This window comes from Sycon ciliatum, chromosome 2, assembly GCF_964019385.1.
Source record: "Sycon ciliatum chromosome 2, ocSycCili1.1, whole genome shotgun sequence".
Lineage (NCBI taxonomy): Eukaryota > Metazoa > Porifera > Calcarea > Leucosolenida > Sycettidae > Sycon > Sycon ciliatum.
Window position 1 is genome coordinate 29,958,943 of NC_088644.1, and position 21,710 is coordinate 29,980,652.

Consider the following 21,710-nt stretch of genomic DNA (forward strand, 5'->3'; position numbering starts at 1 on the left):
CACTGTGTCTTCGAACGGCACGAAGGAACCGAGTGCACCCACTGTTTTTAATTAATCGTAAATTCGCATTATCACACTGCACTGGTCCATTTCATGTGTGCAGAAAACGACCACCAAAAGAGCGAATGCAGCGGAATATGATGATGAAGGTGATGATGCAAGCAAACTGGCGAAACGCGAGTTGCGAACCAAGGGCATTTGAAGGCGCTGAAATGGATGTGCAAGGGAAAATAATATCTCTACCAGAGTACGAATAAGAATGAAGACGTCAGCCAGTGAGTGCGATGCCGTATGGAACTGAGAGGCCGTCCAGAGAAGGACGCTCTGCCAATTGTTCTGTCACGCACGGCCCAAGCACTATGCCAAGCCTAACATTACTTGAGAACGGCTGAGTGTTACTAATCAGAATGTGACGTCAACCTTATCAAGTACATTGTATACAGTCAGTTCAAGTGAGTTGATTCTGCAGCAACAGAATGAGTACACACAAGTCATGTTACCCCAGGGGTTACGTGTGTGTATTTTTGGTAACAGTCAGTAACAGTCAGGGAAGCTGCGACGGGATCAGTGACGCTGTGTGGGAGGTGGTAATGTCAATGATATGATCTTGTCGGACAAAGATCACGTGTTCAAGTGCAACTAGTGAGAGATGCCTCTGTAACCTACTGACTGCATTGCAAGAAGAGAACATTGGTCCTAAAGGAGTACCGTCATATACCAAACAGGGATTACTATTCCATTACTAGTAGCGGTCTGTTCACATGGGTGTAAAAGCATTGACCACACGACCGGGTTTAGTCCACAGATCTTTGTCAACGCCTTTTTTGATCTACGTGTCCATCTCATGTACATCTCAGACCGATTATAGTACCCACGTATCGATGATTCAATTTCTTCTGAAACACAATTGTGTGTGACGTCTATGAGAACCGTATTCCCATGGCAACATTTTCGAAACAAACAACAATATACTTCCATGGTGATATTCCTTGTCATCTCCTGATTCCGTAAAGCTACGATTTGCGAATGGCGCAATACACAGAGACGCTCAAAACCTGGGCTTGGCAGTTCCCTACTAGTATTGTAAAACTAATAATGTTTTTCCTGATCGGTGCCTTCATTGGCACATACATTGAACTTGTAGTGTTGCTTCATTAGAGGTAGCGTGCATGTTCAAGAAGTGGAGAAGAAAATCGAATGACGCGCCTGATTAGTATCAGACAAGAGAAAAGGAAGAATTAATACAAAAACTCAAAAGTAGAATACCAGGACTCGGCAGGAGGATGCATGCAGTGTCACTGTGCTGAGAGTGCTCATACCACGGAGGTAGAGCGTGCTGCACAGAGCAACACGGCACAAGGATAGTTTGTTGGAACTCTGAGTTTCATGCTATGCAACCATCAGGCAAAATACACTCGTACATTTTTTGCTGTTGTTGTTGTTGTTGATTTTCATTTTACTTCGCAAGGCCAATCGGGCAATGGCCATGCAAGTATTAAAAGTAGAATAGCATGAAAAGCAACTTCAATGATGTTACTATGATCACAAGCTCCCGGTAGGTGTTGGTGTATGAAGGTCAGGGGAAACGGAATCACTCTGCATGTAAATCGTGTACTTTGCGATCGTAATTTGATGTCTTTTACCTGAATACTCTGTGGTGATGCACTGTCAGTGGTGGATACGATTGCGACGGCTAGGCTTTAAGAGTAACATGGTGTTAGTGTATGCACAAGAAAACAATGCAGAGGTTGTGACATGCATTGGACTTGCGTATAAACGGGAACAATGCCTAATGATTATAAGAGCGAATGGACAAGCTACATTTAGAAATGAAAAAGGAAATCAATTTGTTGAGTCTGCAGATCATTACGAAAGAATCCGACAGAGGCGTCAAGCCACTCTGATGCTCATCAGGGTGGGCTGGGAGAGTGAGAGAGAGAGAGGAGGGGGGGGGGGGGGCTAATCAGAGCAACAATATGGCAAGCAAAGTATACTAAACTTTTTCGTTTTGCTATGGTTCGAACATCAATAATTTTTAGATTGCTCTACTGTGCATAAGCTGTTCTTTGGGGGTTTTCCGCAGCCGTAAGTGGACAGCAACACAGTCATGTTGTCTGAAGAAAGCTATAATTATCAGTTCAACGCGGTGGCAGTGATCTTACTGTGATCTTGGGTGGAGGTTTGAAAATGTCTTCATTTCTTGAACAGCCTCGCCTGGCACCTGTCGACGGACAAGGCTGCGGAGTTGCGGACCGTGGAAAGAATATCGGACAGGGTTGTGAAGGTTGGTAGCAGGATGAGAGTGTGCAATAGGTTGGCGTTGCCGTCAGCCTGACGCATGGCCACCAGCTCGCTCACTCTGATTCGGTCTCCGACGCCAACTGGGAAGACTTGCACTTGCTTGTCCCGCACCAATTTCTCCGCCACGGGTACCGGCTTCTCGCCACGGTTTGAATAGCCGTCAGTGATCAGCAGTACTCGTTTCATGCTGAATTGAGACATACCCGCCGCCCGTGTGAAGATCCTGTTGTAACAGTAGCGCAGAGCAGGGCCAGTGGCAGTCACCTGGCCCGTGTAATACACCTTAGCTCTCTTGATGGAGGAAACAATGCGATTCCTGCTGGTGTGGTGCAGCTTAGAGAAGCGAAAGTCGAACACTTTGTGCACCTTCCTGGAATAGACCACCAAGGCGATACGGACGTCCGAGGCAGCATTAGCACGCGTGAACGTGTAGCACAATAGGCCCATCAGCTCAGCCAGATCATCCACCATCTTGTTATACGCTGCCCTACCAACGCTGCTAGACCCGTCCAGGACAAGAGCTATGTCGCGGGTGACAACGGGCAACGGAGGAGGTGCGGGGGACCTCCAGCTCCCCTTTTTGTTCGGTCGTGGACCTTGCGGAGCGAGAGCGGGTGTGCGACCAAAGTTCCCTCCGAGTACCTCTTGAAAGAGCTCAATCTGCTCCGCAGTCGATGGCGGACCTGAGATTTACAAACATACACAGGCAGATCTCGTCTGGATCAACCTATTCAAAAAGCCTATTCTCCCTACGGCTCCCTTCATGGGAGCGTGTATACACGTGTAGATTTAGTATGACTGAAGAAGTGAACATCGTGTCCAGACAGGACTAGCTCTGACACGTAATGTAGCAGTTGAATGTGTGCCAGTATGGCTTACTACTGGCTTGGTGCCTTCCAAACAATTATGTAGACGCAAAGAACTTTCTTGAACAATTCATGACTACCGGGAAAAATGAAGGGAAGATTCCAAAGTCAACGCATGCCATACTAACTACACGCACAGGATTTTGTAATCGTAGTCACCTGGTCACGACCTTTCAGTCAATACTGCCCCTAAGGCCTACAGTATATTCCATAATTCATGCGGTCCTTCAACGTGAGTGTAGGTGATTCGGGCAGCGTAATGTCTATATAGAACACGAGACATGAGTGAATGTAACGGCCACACATCCTTTTTAGTCGATATCATGTAATTAGGCAAATTTGCCTGTTTGTTCTTCGACTCGAAATAAATAAACAAACAAACACATCATACATGTACATAGTATTGTTATTCAGTGAATGTCAGCGAGATTTGAGGTGAGTGAAATACTAGTGGGGCATACATTCACGTTACACTCCTACATCGATCTCTCACTTCATGTATACTCTTTTTTATATTCCTCTGAGGAGAGGGCTTTGGGGGCTTTCAGGAATACATACGATAGAACAATACTATGGTCTTTGTTGTGGGTACGCCCTTCGCTCTATTCGTATCATTATAACACGTTTATCCTTTGCCCTTCTGAACAATACTTTGTTTCCTCTTCCCTGTGACATGCGGAATTAACGTAATCACACATACAATCGTCCTGTACGATGTATCAGTAACATGAGAAGACTGTACGTGTACGGACCCGACCCGTGAGGATTGATAGATATATGGGACAGAAATACATCGTCACTTGTCCTACGTGTGGCGTTAGCCATACAGCTGTCGCACTTACATCTGACTTCAGTCTTGGTCAGCGAAGCAGTACACTGGGAACGTTCGCCGATGGACACCCACCTAGTGCCCTGGTAGACGAGCGGTCGCCCCGAGCACCGCTTTCCCTTCGACTCTTTAGCGGTGGCGAAGCGGATGGGAGTCCATGACGCCCACGGCGTGTACACGCATTCCCTGTCGATGAAGGCGCAGTAGGAGAGGAGACTACTCAAAGCGGGGATCTTGCACAGAGCAATCTCTGCGTCGGAAAGGGTATTGGTACTGGCTGTAGTACCCTGACCGATTGAGACCAGGGTCACCAGGGAGCATACTAGCAGCGCATTCAACACATTCATTTTGATTCAAGTGCGGCAACGTGGTGGGAGAATGGATAAGAGAACGGTATACTATTACCTTTTTCCCGTTTTCAACTCCCTAAACCTTCCTGATTGGTCTTGCCAGGCGTTGTGACTTTGCGTCGCAAAATCTTCCTCTTTATATACCATCTTCCAGCCATGTTCAACGCATCATAGTATACAGCAATCCATTGCTGTCTGCTAGCTTTGGGTGGGCAGTTGGCTGCGACTGTTATTCTATAGTATTTTTCTTGACTTCTTAGGAAATGTGAAATGGGAGTCGGCGGTTATCTCTTGGTTGGTCGACTTGGCAAAGTTTCTCCGTAATCATGGTCCGCGGCGTCCGTGAACCGTCAGCAGGTTCATCATGGTTTTTCATCAGTTTAAAGAAAAGGTGCTCGGCAATCTTTCTGAATGTATTGCGGTGCTATGCCATCGAAGACGTGCAAGTACACCTAGCATGTGTTTTGCGAGACGTCTAGAGTGCCATATTGTAGATCTATTCCAGTGGTGTGTGAGCGCTTATAACTGGGATGATCCCACTCAACTACACACGTCTCCTGAATCCAAGTGCTATACTACAGGCATTGTTGGCATGGTCAGGCTACATCATTGCCATGTGGGTTGGCACCATCCTGGACTTAACGATTCCAATTTTCTCCATCGCCATTCACCCATCACAGGTCTTCCTGCGAACCTTCTTCAATCGAAGACTCCAAATCACCAAGGGATACCCGCCACACTTCATCTCAAGCGCCCAACGACATTCAAGCAAGACCTCGCGTTGTCTTGATATTGGGTGATCAAGACCACACACAGCTAACAGATGACGTCCCTTTGAAGCGCACCTTTAGGAAATTGCATTCACGCTGAAGCCAACATTGTCGAACGCCTTGGAGCTCTTATGGGCAGAACACGCCAAAATAGGATTCAGCGAAACTCGAAAAATATAAACGTCTACGCTGTAATACTGGTATTCGGGAAGAGCCCCATGGGGCCGGGGAGCAGGCAAGGACAATGTTTTTTTTAAAACTTTTATTCTCCCAAAGGACGTGCAGTGGCATGAAACGTACATGTACATGTAGTCATCGGTGGATTAGGTGTAAATGTACACTGTACAACACTGTACAACAATGTACAACACTGTACAGCACGTACAACACTGTACAGCACGTACAACACTGTACAGCACGTACAACACTGTACAGCACGTACAACACTGTACAGCACTGTAGTATGGACTAGACGATGCAGTCCATGAATTGATAACAGAACTCCCAGCTGTAACCCAATCACGCGCCAGGTTCGGCAATCATTCACTTGCAGACATTGCGGACCGTGATAATAATAGTAATGCTTGTGCATTCAGCGGCAATTCACGTCCATGTCAATGCGACATAGAAATGAAGGCATGCCATTACAATACAGTGGAAAGCACGTGACATGCACCCTGATAAGAGACACACGCTGAAAGAGTTCAATCCTGAAAACGCGACGTAAATACGTGACTGCAGAACACTCTCGCACAGGTTTTGAGCAATGCCCACTCCATTCATAGCATCACCAACCTATTCTGATCAGCACACGAGACTCAGTGGAGGAGACCCCATCACTTTATTATGGCTTTGCTTGTTGACCAACAACTTGGACACATGATTATGAAATAATGAAACTGACTCAATTCCTCGAACCTGTGCTGATTAAGGACTTCAATCATTGGAATGTTTGTGTCAAATGCAACGTAAATGAATGGGATCATCAACTGGTTATGATAATGCAGACCTTACCCTGTCAGGGAGCCAGCCACATTTCAGTAGTGTCAGTCGGAGATTCACTGTTGACATGACACTGAACATGCACTGGCGCGTTTCCTTTGAACTCCACCTCCCGGCCCAGCATGCACATGAAGGTGTCACAACGCTGCTGCCATGTGTTTTGGGTTCGCCCACGCAGTATTCTTCGTTCTAGTGCAGTTGCCGAGTTGGATTCGAGGCACGTGTCGTCTCCCTACAGTAGTTCTATACGGGTGGTAAATTCCTAAATGCAGTAGCCAGTAGGGTTTCGAAACAATACTCCAGCTGTCCAAGACCCGCCTGTCCCAATGATGTAACGATCTCAGCCGATCTTTGACTTCAGGTAAGTACTGTAAGCTTGATGAACATACATTATGTAATTGTTTGCCGATAAGACTGGTATAGCTGCATTTAATTTTTAAGTTCTACATTTTTTGTTGACAACCAGGTCCACAGCAGTTATTGAGCACTCCCGCTGATGGTTAGTACGGTTACACACAGCGTCCAAATCCTCAGTTGCTTACATGCTGCGCACACTAGTGGGATACGGGTTTGTAGACAAGGAACCATGATAATTCTGTTATAATTCCGTACTAGTACACTGTATTGGAAATGACGCCATATTGAGTCCCGTGATTAAACGAAGTCACAACAGCAGAGTTTCCACGAACATTGAACGGTGTCTGCTGCTGCTGCAAGCTATACTATGATACTAGTATGCTAAATTCTTGATTGTGTACATGTACATGGCACACACACAGTACATGTACATGGCACACACACAGTACCTGGAGAAGGCTATCAGTACAGTCATGACTGTAAAACGACATGACGTTTCATTCAATCGCACTCATTGCTCGTTATTTGTTTCGGATCTCTATCTGGACATCTGGTATGATTGTGGTATATCATGCCCACCAACAATGCGCAGTGAATGGAAACACAGGTGGTCACCGCCAGTACGAGATGCTTCGAGGCTCTGCATAGAGGCCATTACAACAGTACAGGTAGCATCCAGCTGTTTCGCGTCTGGATGGGACGAAGATGAAAATACTTGGTACATTTATCTGAAAACTAGCTTCAGTACAGCTGCGCTCTCACACACACACGCGTTGTTTACTACTAAACACAGCCCCTACTAACAATCAGGGAAAGAGGGCATCAGAAGTGACACCGTACAACAAGACTTTTCCCACCTCTGAGGTACACCTGACATCCGCAGGTCTCTGACGACTACATTAAATTTTTAATTTCTAACTAGCGTTTCGGTCCCCTAACGTACACACCTGGAGACTCACGAGCAGGGCCTGCATATTAACGTACATGTACCGGTATTAGCAAGAGTACATAACCATTATGTACTCTTGGTATTAGCAATCAAGGCTGCAGGATAAAAGTGTAACAGGAGTATGAACTAAACATTCATCACCATCACGGAAGTGACATTAGTGGCTCCACGGATAGTTAGAGTCTGTCTCCCAGCTTCTACACTTCTGAAGATCTGCAGTTATCGAAATGAACAAAACCGTATGATGATAATAATAATTATTATTATTATAACGTTAATGGTACTAATGTACCTTACATGATGCGTACTGTAAAGGCCAGCTGAATGTAGTGCCTAGGACACTGGGTTACCAGTAGGTAGCAATCACAACCGTATTATTCAAGGGTTTTGATCTCATAACGAACATAGGGTAAATAGTACCTTGACCTTTTCCATAGTACCTTTGCGCTGTATTCGTTCAGCTCTCAATCGGAACACAGTCACATTAAAATAGACGCAACCGCTAACCAACAAATAGGACTGAAGAACACGGCTCTGATTTCGGGTGATGTTCATCTACGCATTCCGCTGAGCATCTAAAGAACGGTAGTCTTTATAATCGGTCGCTCTCTTCACCTTGCACCCAGACCTTGCCGGCAAAAAAGAAGAGCAGGAAAGGAGGATTGCGTTGTTCAAGCAAAATAAATGATCGATATTTGAGACATATACATATAGTCATGTACATGCTGCAGTTGTGCAAGAGAGAGAGGAGATCAGACTTTACTTTGAGCTTCCTTTAGCCGGTTGGTGAGACATTGACTGTGTCATTCCTCACTAGTCACGGTCACGTGTATGGCCCAGTTGTGTGCTATTTATCGGATGAGATTGACCTATCACTGATCACAAATCAGGTACAGGTAGTTTGGATGTTTTCACTGACCCTAATGATCTCACTGTGATCTCTTGGGACATGCAAGATGTGCGGCACATTGTCTTGTCGACATGAACAATGATGGGAACGGTGACTATACCCAAGCTGGCATCGATCAAACTAATCATTTTCAATGTTGCCTTACTGCGGTCTGGCTCTGTACGTATGCGTCGAGTCACTATGCGTCTTTTTCGCCCACGTCTGGAACAGCAGATAAGAAAAGCCTGCTGTGAGCACGGTGGTTTGGCAGTGACCTTTACCTTCATTCATTACTTTGTGACAATGGAATATTTTAATAATCCATTGTCACAAAGCAAGAAAATATTCTATATTCTTACTATGGATGTTGATCTAGCTGTTAGAAGGGCAGATGCCTTTGTCGCCTGGTATGCCATCAGCTGCTGTTGTCCATTTAACCACAGTCGATCAGCCACACATGTACTAGTACAGTGTAATCCTGAATCATTTACATGTACAATTATGTACATGTATTTAAAAGATAACAACGATTAAATTTTAAAAAGAGCAAAAAAAACATATATTACTGGCTCAGTATCCGAGTTAAAACAACGATTTACATCTTTTTATTCGCCTGGTCAAATGAAGAACCTCTTACTACCAAAACATGGTGTGACGAATCATTTTGTGCTGTTACTTTCTAAAGGGGTGCAGAAGTTCTACAATCATGTACATGTACATGTAGATGTAGATTGTAAAGAGTTACAGTGTTCGTTAGTAGTATACATCTCGTACTGTTCTGATACCACAATCCAGTATCAGTTAGCTACTGCCACTACTACTGGAGTGATGAGTCTGATGACATCCTTCACTCACACCTGTTATGACCGGTTGGTGATGACGTGACACGTAACGTACATGTCCGAGTTAGATCATCATTCTCCTTGAATCCCATTGTAGTGAAGCGTTGACAAGTCATGCACAACCGATGCTCATGATATACTAGTAGTCGAAATGACCTTTGTCACAAGAACTTCCATCAGTATTTTTCACAGTTCTTAGTAACACACACACACACACACACACACACACACACACACACACACACACACACACACACACACACACACACATACACACACACACACACACACACACACACACACACACACACACACACACTCTCTGTCTCTCTCTCTCCCTTTCCCTTGCTCGATCGTATCAAAGACCTGATGCAATTAGTGTTGACAGTCGACATCTCTGTAGTTCAGGTGTCATGCTATTGATCTCTTTGTGACCCTTCATTCAAGGTGTTCAACATGTCAGTGTCAAGTTGCGGTTCATGCACTGGCCGTATTCAACATTGTCACACGGACTTCTCGTCAGTCGTGCTTCAAGTCGACGACAGATTCTCGCAAGATTGTGTCAGGTGCAGAATTTCCGTTGTTCTCGCAGTTATCCATTGTCGACACTTGCGTGCAAGGCGTTTAGATCTACATCATGTACGCGTGTGGGCGAGCGGGTGTGAATGACTCAAAACGACAAAAGACGAAAAGAAGCATTAGCAAAATCAATAAACAGATGTACCGCGCGTACTGGATCGGACTCGAAGTTTAGAAAAAACAAAAAGTCACTGAGTTGTAGACCTACACACCCACAACAATCGAAAAGGTCCTGTGTCCCTGTCAAGATATCGGCCTCGATGGATTGATCAAGGTTTTCATGGACCATGGCTCCGTTAGGTATTGTGTGTTTGCATCCAAATCGATACGAGCAATGTATTGCTTTCCAACAATGCCTTTTGATCGCATGTCGGCCTGGCGGCGCCCCATGGGAGATGTTTCGTAACGTACGGGGAATGGCGTGGCAAGGTCAAACATGCAGATTTCCAAATGGCGCTAGTAGTAGTCCTGTGCAACAAGACATCTTTCATTCACCAACCGTATCATCAATCAACTAGGCGTCGTTCCTGCTGATCAGCTGACTCAATGGCATTGAGAGATTCGTGTGAAGGGTTATTGCTCGATGGGAGTTCATCATTGGCGAATTTTGCTGCTTCTCAATGTAGATCTACTACACACTACTGCAGTACATCAGGTATCAAAGTGAGGTTGCTGGTTTTATCAGCCAGCGTGAGCTGTATAAAAGTCAACGGTGCAGAGATCCGAAGAACAAAGTTGATCAGAAGTTTCTAAGACAGTTTACGCAAGTTCAGAAGTCGCGGTAGCACTGTCCATTGGAGCCAGATCTCAGGCGAAGGCCCTGAAAATGGTCACAATGATGAAGTTTCGCCAGCTGTGCAGCCATTCGTTGCTTGTCATGGCGGTGCTTGCAGTGCTCATCCCAGAAAGTCAAGCTGTACCTGCCTCACTGCTCAAGTTGTGTGAGCAACCGGCTCTGCGAGCCATACTCAAGTTTTGTTCCCAGCCGGCAACAGAGGCCCCGACAACTGAGGCCCCTACAACAGAGGCCCCGACAACACTGCCGCCCTGTACATATAGTGAGTGGGGTGACTGGCAGGAGCTCAGCTTTGCCCGGCCAGGCCAGAAATCCTGCCCAACAGGCTCTGCAGTCGAAGCGGAAAGACGCCGTACTCTTTCCGGGGGTGACAAAAGCTACTGCAAAGAGCTACTGGTGGAAAGATCGCTACGCTGTAAGTTTTAGGAGCATAATTATTCAATTGCTAGTAACTTAGTATCCCCACAACTATGCAGGTCAAGCAATCTTCTCATATGCTTCTATTGAAATGCTTTTCACATTGAAATCCTTTGTATGGAGCAAATTTCAACGAAGCTAACCGCAATGCCTGTAAGCAGTAAATGCATACGTGACATATGTTGTCACGTGTACATGCACGCACTGGAAGCTCCTTGACCTAGGTGACCAAGCAGGTAATAGAGAGCTTAAGATGAACGTTATTTCTGACATGACGCGAACCTTCAGCTATTTGGCTCGCGCGTCGAAAAACAACCCGAGTGACCTGCAGCTCACGTCGAAAATAACGTTCATCTTTACCTCTCTATTGGTTGTCTTTGAGGTCTTCTGATGCCGCCTGCCCAGTGCTTTTGAAGCAATACGGTTTCAGGTTTGACCCACGTGTTATCAGTTTTTCATGCTATCGAGTGTTGGCAGCTGCAACGAGCCGATTTTATACAAAAACGTATTTAGGCCAACAAAAGCGTAATCATCATGTCATTTCATCACATTCTGTTGTAATGAGTTGATGATCGGTGCTCTTCCTGTTGCTAAAGCAAACTAGAAGAAAGAATTTCCTAACTGTGATGTGCTATTGTGTTGGTTTAAACTACAGGTCCACCATCAGTACAAGAGCAAATCAACTCATTGCAGTTTGCACTCGGCGGTTCTCTAGGTCAGGAGATCTCCAGGAAGGTCCAGGGACCAGGTGGTCGTGCCGGTCCAGGACAGGCAGGTCCGTCTGGTAAGAGTGGTCCTCCCGGCCGGCGGCCCACTTACCCATGCTATCCTCGACACCTTTCGCCCGGCCGACCCGGCCCCAAAGGTAGTGCCCCTAGACGTGGATCGCCGGGACCCAAGGGAGGACCCAGCGGATCATCGGGACCATCAGGACAAGCAGGACCGTCAGGACCGGCTGGCCCACCAGGAGGATATAGACCCAGCCGTCGCTGCCCTCCCACCTCAGATTTTCGGCCATGGCGACCGGATGTCACATGGAAATCATTCCACAGTGGCCCCACTACTCCCGGTCCAGACGTGACGAGAGAAATCGTGCTGGTGCTCGATGCATCTGGCAGTGTAGGACGATCGGCCTTCAACGACATGTTACAGAATCTAGGGGATCTCCTGGAAGCACTCTGCACCAACTTCACTCAGGAGAATGCACCATCAAACTACCGCTTTGCATTGGTCGTGTATGGCTCTGCAGTGCATGAGGTTTTCAACTTCCACCATTCAAGCCTGGGACATCTTAACAAGGAGGCCATTAAAGCCTCCGTCTTAGCAGCGGAACAGTTCTACACTGGAGGCCTCACTGCAACTGGTCCTGCCCTTCGGTACTGCTACAACAATATCTTCACCGAATCAGCCGGCATGACGGCGTCCAACAATACGATGAGGAGAGTCTTGTTGATCACGGACGGTAGAAGTAACATAGGCGAGTCGCCCCGACAGGTTGCCCAGGACCTCAAGTTCGACAAGAGAGTGGAGGTGTTTCCCGTCGGAGTCGGCAACAACGTCAACTTGCAGGAGCTACACAGCGTCAGAACCACCATAGGTGACTACAACACGCGCCTTATACCTCTTATGCTGGTGAGCGACTTCACCTCGTTTGCCTTCATAGTAGATGCGGTCAAGCAGGAAGTCCAGGATGGTCGGAATTTTTGTGGTAATCCCTCCATCTTCAAATAACACTCCACATCTTGGCCTTCTCACATCGCGTAAGCCTTTGATATCCCAAGATCTCTTTAACCATTATTATGACTCTCATGTAGTTTCATGTTTTGCCAAGCATCAATTTCAACAGCTGGTGTTTGGTATCTTATTATACGGGCATTTCACCTCCTTTTGACCAACTACTAATATATATCCCATCTCTCCCCCCCCCCCCCCCTCTCTGCACTAGCAAGCAGGTCCACGGACACAGACACACATGCACAACATAAACCAGCGCACACATTAGCACACACTCGTGCACCCGCTCTGGTGTAGCTGTTATCCTCTGTCTGTAATATGTAACTACCTGCAGATTGTGCAATTGTATCTTTGCAGGCATGAGGTCATGACATCCATGTATAGCGACCAAAAATTCATCTTTTGTTGCCTAGTTCCTTTCACACTCAGCGCCGGTTATAATCCTTATGCTCATCCTCATTTTCTTACTATATATTTTATACCCTGCATAGTTATTGTTATGTTATGACGTAATGCCGTACAACTTTAGCTCTACTGTGTATGCATGCACGCATATCTTTGAAGGTCTTCTCTGTCGTTTTTTTAATACAGATTGAATCTTGTCAGTTTTTCTACTTCGTATACCGGTATTCTAACCAATAAACTACTTGTCTCTTGTCTACCGAACCTAACATGGCGCAGTGAACTACTAGTAACCTGAGTACGGAATATTTGACAGCCTGTAGTTGTCCGTGAATTCTGTAGCCTTTTATTTTCAAACGATCGATCGTGGAGCATAAGTGTCTTGTAGTTGTAGAATTTGTAGAATTGTCGTGATGGCGGAACCTGGAATTTCCCCAATCAGTGCTGAAATTGTACCCCTGCTCGCCTTGATGCAGCAGCAGATGAAAGCGGCTGAGGCACGCGAGACTCGCCTCACCACACTGGTCGAAAACGCAACGCGCGACAACCAGGCACCACCCAGCACTTCGACATCCTACAGTCAGAAGCCGATTTCTGTCGAGCGACCGGTGTTGCTCAGCACTGCAACCATGGCCGATTTCACGGCATGGGAGGAGGCTTGGAGAGATTATGCTGTGTGCCAGCACCTCGCCAGCCAAAGTCGTAAGACTCGGGTGTCCGCTCTTCGCCAGGCGTTCGATGCCGACATTCGTCGTTTCATGCGCGAAGATGTGATTGTCATCTCCCGCAGTGCCGATGCTCCGGAGATCATCATAGCAGTAAAAGCGTACATCCGACGCCAACGGAACCCCCTCCTAGATCGAATTGCGTTTTACAATAGAAAGCAGCAGCGCAATGAGTCATTTGACTTCTTCTTTGCTGCAATGAGATGAGGGCCCGGGCGCGCGCCCCTCATTCAGGCGAAATAGCACGTCATAGTACATTCGAGATCAGCGGGAAGAAGATGACGACGTCCACTAATTTAGTATCTGTGCACACGAATCTGCTGTGTGTGTTACTCTGTGTGTCAGCTATGGCATCATCGCCTGTGGTTCCATCAACTAAATGTCACTTCTCTGCGGTTGACGTCACAGTATAAGAATTAGCAGAGAAGTAGTGTTCTCTGTCCACCGGGAACGGGTACGAGGGAGCACGGTGTGGGATAAAAGGAGGTGACGAGTGCAGGGTCGGCCTCTTTTGTCTTTGTGCGGAGAGTTGAGTGAGAGTTTGTGAATAATTTAATTTGAAAGTTTTGGTTTGTGAAAAGAATGTCGAGAAGTGTGTCGCCGAGTGGTAGTGGTAGTGAGAGTGAAGGGTATGTTGAGGAGAGTAGGAGGATGAGAGAGATGGCTGCGAGATTGGAGACATTGGAGAGGAAGTTGGAGAAGTCTAGTCGTAAGAGGAAAAGAGAGGATAGGAGTGACAGTGACAGTGAGTCAGAGAGGAGCAGGAGAAGTGGCAGGAGTAGAAGTAGCAAGAGGAGAAACAGCAAGAAGAGCAAGAAGAGCAAGGAAAGTAAGCAGGTGAAGAGGGAGAGACAGGACGAGAGGATGGCGGCGGCAAGAAAGAGAAGTTGGAAGGCCAAGGCTCACGAGGAGCAGTTCTGCGTGATAAGTAAGGCGTTGGAGCCTCTAGCCAAGGCAAGGCAGAAGGCGGAGCGTCGAGGCGAGAAGGACATCGCCAGAAACATAGAGGAAGGTGAGAGCGTCCTCCAGCGGCGAGTCAAGTTATTGCTGTTTGCGGACGCCGAAGGGTGGTCGGCCGCAAACATTTATGATGGTAAAATGGAGTGCGGGTCCGATACGGACGATGAGCAGAGGATGAGGAGGGTCAGGGCGGAGGCCAAGGAGGGGAAAAGGAGCAGTGGCAAGCCCTTTCCAGGAGGCCGCCCAGCCGGGGTCGGGCTCGGAGCGGCTGCTCGAACTCAGACCATGCCGGCCGCACCGAAGCCACCCGGATTCGGCGCCCCGTTCAAGGAGCTGGCCTGTTGGCGGTGCGGTTGGAAGGGGCACGTGCAGAGGGACTGCATGCAGCCTGCCCCAGGCCCAGCACCTGCCAGGTCATTCCCGATGCAACAGCAACAGCAGCCACGATGAACAAGATAAGTTTGATGTGCATGTTGATGATGATGATGAGGATGAGGATGATGAAAAGAGTGTTCAAACTTATTCAGATGTTGTGGTTGAAAGCGGATATGGTGCGGAAGGGGAAGGGGAAGGGGAAATCTGGGCAGAGGGTGAAACTGTGATGCATGGGATATTGAAGCGGTGCATACCGTTTTGGAGGGAGATGGGGGCTTCATCTTGGATTATTAGTATCTTGGAGGTCGGTTATGCGTTGCCGTTTGTAACAGACCCTCCGTCTGGTTTTTTAAGGAATCAGAAAAGCTGTTGGAAGCATGTACAATTTGTTGACGAGGCAGTGAAGGGGCTGGTAGACTGCGGGAGTGCGATGAAAGTAAACGAATCTGAGTTAAATTGTGTTAGCCCGCTGGGAGTGGTGGAAGGTGCTAGGAAGCTGAGACTGATTTTAGACTTGAGGCAAGTGAATGAATGCTTGGCAAAATTCAGGTTTAAATTGGAGGATATCAGGATGGCAGTGAAGCTTTTTCAGAAAGACGACTTTGTTGTAACATTCGATTTGAAGAGTGGTTATCACCATGTTGATATGGCAAGGGACCATTGGAAATATTTGGGTTTCTCATGGGGAGGTGAATTTTATTGTTTCAAGTCATTGCCGTTTGGGCTCTCCACTGCTCCGTATCTTTTAACAAACTGGTCCGTGTGATGGTTCGTTACTGGAGGGCTCAGGGCATTAAGTGCATGATGTTCTTTGACGATGGCTCTGCAGGAGCGGGCACTGTGGAAGAGACAGTGAGGGTAGCAGGTGTGCTCACGGAAACGTTGGAAAGAGCGGGTTGGAAGATCAATGTGGAGAAATCGTGTCTTGTGCCTTCTCAGAAGCCTACCATTCTGGGTTTTGTGTTGGACCTGGTTCACGGGAGAGTAAGTGTGGCGGAGGCAAGAGTTCTGAGGTTTTTGGAGCATTTGAGGGTTTTGCATAGCAAGAGGAGACCGAATGCCAAAGAGTGTGCTAGGCTGGCTGGGTTCATCATTTCAATGTCTTTCGCCATTGGGCCAGTTGCAAGGTTGAGAACCAGGGCATTGTATGACATGATTCTCAAGAGGAAAAGCTGGTTTCATAGACAGGAGTGGTCTGATGAGGCTTATGCAGAACTGAGCTTCTGGTGGTATTGTTTCAATGAGTTTCATGGAAGATTGGTTGTGGGTGATCCCAAGATAACAGCAGTTGTAGACACGTGGTCAGATGCTAGCGATGTAGCCTGGGGAGGTTTTGCGGTGTCCTGCGGGGAAACGATTGCAAGAGGGAATTGGCCAGAAGAGGTGTTAAAGGCTCAGAAGAGTTCTACGTGGAGGGAATTGAGGGCTACCGAGTTGGTGCTGCAATCGGTGGTCCAAGAATTGGCAGGCAAGGAATGTAGGCACCGGACGGATAATCAGGCGGCAGCTCGTATTCTGCAGGTGGGCAGCAAAGTTCCAGAACTGCAGGAGATTGCATGTCGGATTTTCAGGTTTTGCAGGCAAAATTGCATTCGACTTGTGCCAGAATGGGTTCCAAGGGAGGAGAATGTTCTGGCAGATTTTTTATCCAAGGTAGTGGATACTGATGACTGGAAATTGTCGTCTGAGGTATTCGACGAGATAGACGGTTTGTGGGGCCCGCACACTGTTGACTGCTTTGCCAGTGCAGAGTCGGCACAGTTGCCTCGTTTCTGCTCACGTTGGTGGAATCCAGGATGTTTGGCCGTGGATGCTTTCACGATGTACTGGGAAGGGGAGAACTTATGGTTGTGCCCCCCATTTACCTTATTGGAGACGTTATTAGCAGAATTTCAGTGATTGTCAGTCATGGGACATTGGTTGTCCCAAAATGGACATCTGCATGGTGGTGGCCATACTTATTCAAAGGTACTGAAAGCTCCACGTTGGTGAGGAGTTTTATTTTCCTGCCTAGAATATCAGGTCTGTTTGACAGTGGCTCTTGCCAATGGAATTGGTTTGATGGGAAGGTGCCAAGGTGTGAAGTCATGGCAATCAGGTTCTGTAGTATCATGGGCTGTCGGTGCTGTGAGACAGAATGTCGGGAATGATATTGAACTTAAAGACAAGGTGTCTGCAGATGGTTCTGTGTTTTGCTGTGTGTTGGTTGTTGATTGGCTGCAGATTCTAGAGGCTAGTTCTGCAAGACGCACATGGTGCATAGCCTGAGGCAGGCTGGACGGTCCTGGGGGCTGTGCTGGTGGATCCAGCGCCAAGGAGCTGCCAACATACCAACAGAGGGAAGTCTGGTTTGGTACTTGCCTTGTATTATTATTAGCTGTGTTTTGCATGTTCCAAGGTGTGAAGTCATGGCAACCAGGTCCAGTAGTATCATGGGGTGTCAGCGCGGTGGGACATGATGTCTAGGTATCTGCAGAAGGTTCTGTGTTCTGCTATGTGTTGTTGATTGGCTGCAGAATCTAGAGGCTAGTTCTGTAAGACGCACAGGGTGCATAGCCTGAGGCAGGCTGGAGGGTCCGGAGGGAATGTGTAGGTGGATCTTGCACCATGGAGCTGTCAACATATCAACACAGGGAAGTCTTGTTTTGGTTCTTGCTTATTATTATTACTAATGTTGTTAGCTGTATTTTTGGCAGGTCATGTGGTTGTGTATGGCTGGTGCATGTTAGCCATTATTATGTAACATGGCATAGGAGGAGGCTTGTAGCTGGAGCACAAGCTTGTGCGGTCTGAATAACGAGGCTTATATTGTGGTTCTTTCCATGTGCTTGCTAAAATTTTTAGAGATCTGGGACCAGGGGTGCTGGAAGAAGCTACAGGAAGTAGCTGAAGGCAAGGGCCTAGTGAGTTTGTCGGAACGAGCCAAGGACTTGGTGATGGAGACACATGCGTCATCTACGGTGAAGACCTACAAGTCGGCATTTTCGCGTTGGAAAAGCTGGGCTATGGAGCATGGGTTTGTGGCGATACCCGCTACACCGGTGGCAGTCAGTTTGTACCTGATCCACCTCGTAGAGACGAGCGCATCCGCAAGCCCAATTTCTGCAGCTCTGTCCGCAATCAAATGGGCTCATCAGAAGGCATGCGTACAGCTTCCTGTCAATGCCATGGTGGAGCAGATTGCAGCAGCGGCAAAAAGGAGGTTAGCTTGCACCCCCAGGCGGAAAGAGCCCCTCAACAAGAAGCAGGTGGCTACGATCGTGGGTCAACTTGCCGGGAGCGACGATTGTCTGAAGCTGCGGACAGCGGTTATGTTTGCCATTGGATTTGCTGGCTTCATGAGGTGGGACGATTTGGCGAGAATCCGGGTGCGGGACATTGCATTCCGTCGAGACTACATGGAGGTTCGTTTGGATAAGCGCAAGAATGACCAGCTCAGAGAAGGCAGCTTGGTCCTCATAAGCACGCAGCCTGGTGAGCTGGGAGCGGTAGCTCTGACGCAGAGGCTGATCGAAGAAACGAACCTTCAAGCTGATGATCATTTGCTGAGTAACTTGGTGAAAGCGAAGTCTGGCTGGAAGACGAAGAAAGGGTCACTCCAGTACTCCAGAGCAAGAGAGCTGTTCCTAGAGGCAGTGGCAGGAGCAGGCCTACAGGCAGAGATGTTCGGCCTGCACAGCCTCCGATCGGGGGTACGACGGCAGCGGCCGCAGCCAAGGTTCCACAGCGACTGTTGAAACGGCATGGTGGCTGGCACAGTGAATCAGTCAACTCCTACATCAAAGAGAGTCTGGACAATATCAGGGCTCACAGCAACCATGCCAAAACCTCGATTACGTGGGAGGACATCTTGGATCTGATCACCATAGAAACGAACTCGCGTGACCGCTAAGCGCAGGCGTAGAACGCAGTCGCGCAAGGAGATTTTGACTTGCTTGGGCTTTTGTAGTTGCTGTGACAAGGACTGAGTCGTGAATGGTGAAGGACATAGCCGGAGACTGTCTCACTATCTCTATTTCATTTCGGTAGTTCTTGTTTCCTTCCAAGTGGATTATTTCGCGAGCAGTGTTGGCCTTGTCGGCCGAAGGCTTCATTCAGACTGTCCGCACACGGAGTCCTGCGAAAAGTAGCCCCGAGCAGAATCCTGCAGTCGTTGACGAAAGAGTTCAACATCTACAGCCGGGCAGCTACGCCGCTGATGCACAGGCGCGGGTGACGGGAGAGGGAAAGGACTAGCATTCCTTGACGGCATGGAGCAATGACTCACGTCGTGTTCTAGTTTTAGTTTCTCCGCCGTGAAGTCCTGTTGTGTAAACGTGAATATACGGCTGGTCTGCGAAGAGCCGTGTAGCGCAGTGGTGACGATGTGGAGTTGTGAATTATTTGATTCGCCACTCCGTTTCGTTGCAAGAGAACAAGTCCAATGGCTTCGCCGTTGTGCTGGCCATGTATTTCTTCGGTCTGCCATAGCCTTGATAACTCCTGGAGGCCGGCCAGACACAGCGATGAAGCGCCAGGCAAGTAGCAAAAACATTTCAAAAAATTGCTTTGCTGCTAGTGTTGTTTCCGCATTCACAACAAGTGCAGCGCGCGCGGTTGTTCCTCGCGGCTGCACTGCAGATAGGGTTGCCTTTGAAATGTTCGTTTGTACCCGTCTCTGGCCCGATTTTGATGGCCAATAGCTTAAAATTTTCAGTAGGAAAATTAGAAGAACTTCTCCGAGCGACTTTTCAATTTTAGTACAATAATCCAAATCAGAATTACGCCTGCACCAACTGATACTTTGGCTCCATATATATGCCAAACCGTATCGATTAAAACAAAAAACTCTCGGACAAATCCTTACAATGGGTATTGAGAGTATGTTCCTAGAGTTTCAGAGGCCTAGGGAAAAGCATTGGTACAAATGAACATTTTGAATGCACCCCACTTTCAAGTTTTCAGAGATATCTGCCTGATCGCATGTACACGATTCTGGCATGCTGGCTGGCTCGTGTGACAGCGGCCTGCCCAAAATGGCGCCCACGCTTTTGTGTGATGCTGTGAGCCCTGAATATGCTCTTGCCATCTAGTGCCGTTAGCTGGCACTAGATTAGAGGCCCCTGGCTATGCTTTGCTGCTGTGCTGTGGTGGCCCCCACTGGCAGTGTTCACGTGTTCAATAGTGGTGTACACGTATGAGTGAGTGTGCGGATGTGTGCGCAACGAGTGAGTGGAGGGTGGACAGAGAAATGTCACTTCTCTGCGGTTGACGTCACAGTATAAGAATTAGCAGAGAAGTAGTGTTCTCTGTCCACCCGGGAACGGGTACGAGGGAGCACGGTGTGGGATAAAAGGAGGTGACGAGTGCAGGGTCGGCCTCTTTTGCCTTTGTGCGGAGAGTTGAGTGAGAGTGCCCACCCACCCACCCCAGTAATCATCATGTCATTTCATACATCATCGCTTTGATTATTCTAGTGAGGCCAAACTAAAGAAGGTGTGTGGTTCGACTAACATGGACATTTTTTTTACGGGCGGGCGGGCGGATTTTTTTTTTTTTAATATATTTTTTAGTACATGTAAATACACTGTATACCGTACGCGTATCGAGTAGACTCTACTAGTCAGGGAGTCGTCAAATACCGGTATTTGACGACTCCCTGCTACTAGTACTACCAGTACCAGCACAAGGCAGCAGTCGTACCACTCACTGCACTGCACTGCAGTACAACTACAAGTCAAGTCCAAAAGGAGCCGCCTAGCGTCCGCAGACTCACGCCGCACAGCACGTAGACGTGGACGTGTTCAGTCCACGTACGTCAGTCACACGACAGCCCGCCGAAAAAAAGTTACGGTCGGGCTGAAATTGTACGGTCGGTCGGGTGAGTCGAACCACACACCTTCTTTAGTTTGGCCTGATTTGATTATTCTAGAGTGTGCGGATGCATAATGGTCGGGCGTGGTTTTCTGGTTGTACGTAGCTGGAGTTTTTGGTTAGACTAGGCAATGGTTCTGTATAGTCATGACCGCGGAATTGTGTGCAAAGACAATAAGTTGGGGCGCTGTGCTGTGGTGGCCCCCACTGGCAGTGTTCACGTGTTCAATAGTGGTGTACACGTATGAGTGAGTGTGCGGATGTGTGCGCAACGAGTGAGTGCAGGTGGACAGAGAACTAATTTTTTTCCATGCCCATGATGCCTAGCATGTACGTCTGAACCATCCTGCAAAGTTTGAATGACGTAGGTAACTGGTTGAGTGATCGCTCCGCGAAACATACTTTTTGAAATGGACCGTATGCGTGTTAAAACAAAATGGCGTCACGATTTATTGAAAGTGGTATAGTTGGTGGAACGAGTGTTCAAAACCATTTGAACTTCATACTGTTCGTCTTCTTTTTGACATGCTCTCTTTCCATCGTCCTTAGCTTTTGTTTGTTGTGAGCTGTTTTGGCTTTCTCCTATACCTCTGGGGGATGCCAAGTGATGGTTTTGATAGGCTGGTGATGGCTGTGAGTGAGAGGTTGCCGATCGGCGTCGTCCTCGCTATAGCGATGAAAATACTAGTTACTGCGAACCTGGCAGATATCACG

The 21,710-nt window shown here is 47.7% G+C and overlaps 3 protein-coding genes across 3 annotated transcripts; 2 read left to right on the top strand and 1 right to left on the bottom strand.

Moving 5' to 3' along the window:
- Positions 1-1,574: 1,574 nt before the first annotated feature.
- Positions 1,575-4,477, bottom strand: LOC135809621 (uncharacterized). Its single transcript, XM_065323008.1, has 2 exons — positions 4,010-4,477; positions 1,575-2,984 (listed from the first exon to the last, which is right to left on the bottom strand). The coding sequence occupies exons 1-2, from the start codon at positions 4,341-4,343 to the stop codon at positions 2,194-2,196; spliced, it is 1,125 nt and encodes a 374-aa protein (XP_065179080.1). The 5' UTR covers positions 4,344-4,477; the 3' UTR covers positions 1,575-2,193.
- Positions 4,478-10,467: 5,990 nt separating this feature from the next.
- On the top strand, positions 10,468-13,417 carry LOC135809623 (collagen alpha-1(XXVII) chain-like). The gene is made up of 2 exons (XM_065323009.1): positions 10,468-10,945; positions 11,603-13,417. Exons 1-2 carry the CDS (start codon positions 10,561-10,563, stop codon positions 12,676-12,678), a joined length of 1,461 nt encoding a protein of 486 aa, XP_065179081.1. The 5' UTR covers positions 10,468-10,560; the 3' UTR covers positions 12,679-13,417.
- A 973-nt stretch (positions 13,418-14,390) lies between these two features.
- Positions 14,391-15,218, top strand: LOC135810491 (pre-mRNA-splicing factor CWC22 homolog). Its single transcript, XM_065323982.1, has one exon. It carries the CDS (start codon positions 14,391-14,393, stop codon positions 15,216-15,218), a length of 828 nt encoding a protein of 275 aa, XP_065180054.1.
- Positions 15,219-21,710: the final 6,492 nt, after the last annotated feature.

Coding starts and splice junctions, on each gene's coding strand:
- LOC135809621 (XM_065323008.1), bottom strand. CDS start 4,343: ATGAATGTGTTGAATGCGCTGCTAGTATGCTCCCTGGTGACCCTGGTC. Junction 2,985..4,009: donor GACCAAGACTGAAGTCAGAT/GTAAGTGCGACA, acceptor TGTAAATCTCAG/GTCCGCCATCGACTGCGGAG.
- LOC135809623 (XM_065323009.1), top strand. CDS start 10,561: ATGGTCACAATGATGAAGTTTCGCCAGCTGTGCAGCCATTCGTTGCTT. Junction 10,946..11,602: donor GGTGGAAAGATCGCTACGCT/GTAAGTTTTAGG, acceptor TTTAAACTACAG/GTCCACCATCAGTACAAGAG.
- LOC135810491 (XM_065323982.1), top strand. CDS start 14,391: ATGTCGAGAAGTGTGTCGCCGAGTGGTAGTGGTAGTGAGAGTGAAGGG.